The sequence below is a fragment of the Octopus bimaculoides genome, chromosome 21 (genome assembly GCF_001194135.2).
Source record: "Octopus bimaculoides isolate UCB-OBI-ISO-001 chromosome 21, ASM119413v2, whole genome shotgun sequence".
Classification (NCBI taxonomy): Eukaryota; Metazoa; Mollusca; class Cephalopoda; order Octopoda; family Octopodidae; genus Octopus; species Octopus bimaculoides.
Window position 1 is genome coordinate 3052477 of NC_069001.1, and position 3239 is coordinate 3055715.

General features: G+C 34.8%; 1 protein-coding gene across 1 annotated transcript in view; it reads right to left on the reverse strand.

Annotated features, from left to right (window-relative positions):
- The window catches only part of LOC106873084 (myosin-IIIa), an 88205-nt gene that overhangs the window by 598 nt on the left and 84368 nt on the right, over positions 1 to 3239 (reverse strand). The window contains exons 28-31 of the mRNA XM_052975288.1: positions 2903 to 3002; positions 1765 to 1965; positions 874 to 1058; positions 8 to 166 (exon numbers count right to left, since the gene is read on the reverse strand). Coding sequence (XP_052831248.1) covers positions 8 to 166; positions 874 to 1058; positions 1765 to 1965; positions 2903 to 3002 — 645 coding nt within the window. The remainder of the gene's footprint in view (positions 1 to 7; positions 167 to 873; positions 1059 to 1764; positions 1966 to 2902; positions 3003 to 3239) is intronic.

Below are 3239 nucleotides of genomic sequence, written 5' to 3' on the forward strand. Positions count from 1 at the left end.
AACTTACGGCATCGTAATACGGTGTGCGTCCCACCTGTTTTGAATCAAACATTTTCTTTTTGAATTTTTCAAGAGTTTCCCCGACTAAATCTGAAGAACTCTTCGCCTTGTAGTCATAGTTTGTGGCTATTTGCCAGGTGTAAATATCAAAGTTGTAAATCTGAACCTGCAAAATGTAAAAATGTATCGTTAGTACTCTGTTGTTGTTGAAGACTGTGTCCTAGGATTCAATGCCTTGTGTCACATTCTGAAATGAAACAACTGATGTGCTCAACAATAACCAGCAATACCTCTCTCTCTCTCTCTCTCTCTCTCTCACACACACACACACACACACACAACATACATGCCATTGACAAGGCGTCTAAATTCTGAATATACAGACTATTTTCATATTCATGCTGTACTTTCATTTTTTTACTTGTTTCAATCGTTACACTGTGACCATGCTGGGGCACCATCTAGAAAAATGTTTTAGTCAAACGAATCAACCTCAGTACTTCATATATATATATATTTTTTTTTTCAAGCCTGATACTTATTCTATCAGCCTCTTTTGCTGAACTGCTAAGTTTACAAGGATGTAAACACACTAACACCGATTGTCAAGTGGTGGTGGGGGACAAACACAGACACACTCACACAATTATATATACAACAAGCTTCTTTCAGCTTCCGTCTAGCAAATCCATTCACAAGGCTTTGGTTGGCCTGAGATTATAATGGAAGACACAAGGTGCCATGCAGTGGGATTGAACCCAAAACCATGTGGTTGGGAAGCAAGCTTCTCACCACACAGCTATGCATGGGCACCAACAATTAAGAACTAATAAATTATTTATTATCTTTCAAGAATTTAACAAAGTCACTTACTGCTTCCACAAAGTCCTCATACTGTATCTCTTTGTGGGTCTTCAGGAATAGAAGCTGCTGGAAGAAGGTACGGCACTTCCATGTGCGGTAGTACGTCTGCAGGATTATTGCAGCACGAACTTCCCTGATTTGGCTTTCGTCCATCATCTTCTTGCTGGATTTCTTCAGCATGTATCTTCGGTAAGCTGCACAAAAGTGACAGGCACAGATAAGATAGATAGATAGATAAATAGATAGATAGATAGATAGATAGATAGATAGATAGATAGATAGATAGATAGATAGACAGATAGATATGTTAATGTTAATCTGATGGGTTACTCTATACTTTTGTTGAGTTTATAGAATTTATAATTCATACATGTAATGCAGCATTCCTTCTTTTTTTCTAAGCCCTATAAAAGAACTCAAAAGGCTGAGCCTCCATCTAGGCTTTCTACAACACCCATAAAGCCAGGAGTTTTTCAGCTGCACCCCATCATACGTATATATATATATATATATATACACAGGGTGTGTAAGGTATTTGAGGACATACCTTTTTTGTGTCATTGCTGCATTTTTTGCTAACTCTGTATAATCTTTGTTTCAGAAAATAATAACAGCAGACCCTCAGCTTATTCAAGAAATAAAGGGGCATGCTGTTATTGTGATTATAAAGGCTGTTGTGTGGTGTGTAACATGAGCGTGAGAAAATGTTGTGTGAGGTACAATATGGTAGTGTGAACATGTTGTGTCGGATGTAGTATGACAGTGTGGCATGTAGTTTGAGAATGTGTGGACATGTTGCATGCGATGTACTTGTGGTAAAGTATTCTGTCACAATCAGAGATCTCTGGTATAAAAACTCATGCAAAACACTTAAAAACTCAACAATAGGCTGCTACATACATCTTTGAATTGTAATGGCAGCATGTTCCTCGTTGGTCAATTGCGATCCTCTACGCTTCCTTTTTTCCTTTCGTGTTTTCTCTTTCTTTCGTTGCTGATAACCTCTGAATTGTGACTGCACTAAAGTCGCAGCATTTTCTTGTTGTTTTCGTTCAGCTTTTTTCCCTTCGGCAACTTTTCGACCGCGGTGACCTCGATAACCTAAAAGAATAAATTATAGCAATTTACACACATATATAAATATTCTTTTACTTGTTTCAGTCATTTGACTGTGGCCATGCTGGAGCACCACCTTAAAGGGTTTTAATCAAACTAATCAACCCCAGGGTTTATTTTTTAAAGCCTAGTACTTATTCTATCAGTCTCTTTTGCCAAACTGCTACATTTCAGGGATGTAAACACACCAACACCAGTTGTCAAGTAGTGATGGGGGGAGAAACACAAACACACACATATATACACGTATAAACATATCTATGTATCTATCTATTTACACACATACAGAGATATAAACATATCTGTGTATATATATATATATATATATATATATATATATATATATATATATATATATATTATATACACACACACATATAAACATATATATATATATATATATATATATATATATACACACACACACAATGAGCTTCTTTCAGTTTCCGTCTACCAAATCCACTCACAAGGCTTTGTTTGGCCTAAGGCTATAGTAGAAGATACTAGCCCAAGGTGCCACACAGTAGGACTGAACCTGGAACCATGTGGTTGGGAAGCAAGCTTCTTCCCACACAACCACACCTGCACTTATTATTTTCCTGGTTGTGTGCTTAACGAGGCTGACAGATAATAATATATTTGAAAATATCTGTTAAACCACAATTTGAAACTTTTATTTTATGATAAAATGAATGAAGGGCAAATACATTTGCTGTAGCCTGTCCATGGCGAAATGTTGGTAATAATTACGATCAAAGCATTGATCACATCATTCCCATAATTAAAATGTTATTCACAGAAGTTCTGATTAAAATGTTTGGGAGAATATATCAATAAATAAATAAATAATAAAAAAATTATATTTTCAAGTGAACAAATAAAGAATCAAAGAATTAAAAAACAACAACAAATGTCTTTGTACTTTTTTGGATTTTGATGGCTTTCTCTTCCAGCACTTTCTGTTCTCGGATTTTTTCACACTGAGCTACCAATTCGTCAACATGATAATATCGCAGAAATACCTGTGGGAGACAGACACAGCCACACGGAGGTAAATAAATGAATAAATAAATATATGTATGTTATATATATATATATATATATATATATATATATATATATCGACTTTAAAGAGAGCTCAAAACTGATCCATTGAAAATACTTTATTATAATAATAATAATAATGAAAATGACCTATGAACATTTCAATGCAATATCCAGAACGATTATTATTATTATAATAATAATAACGTATTTTC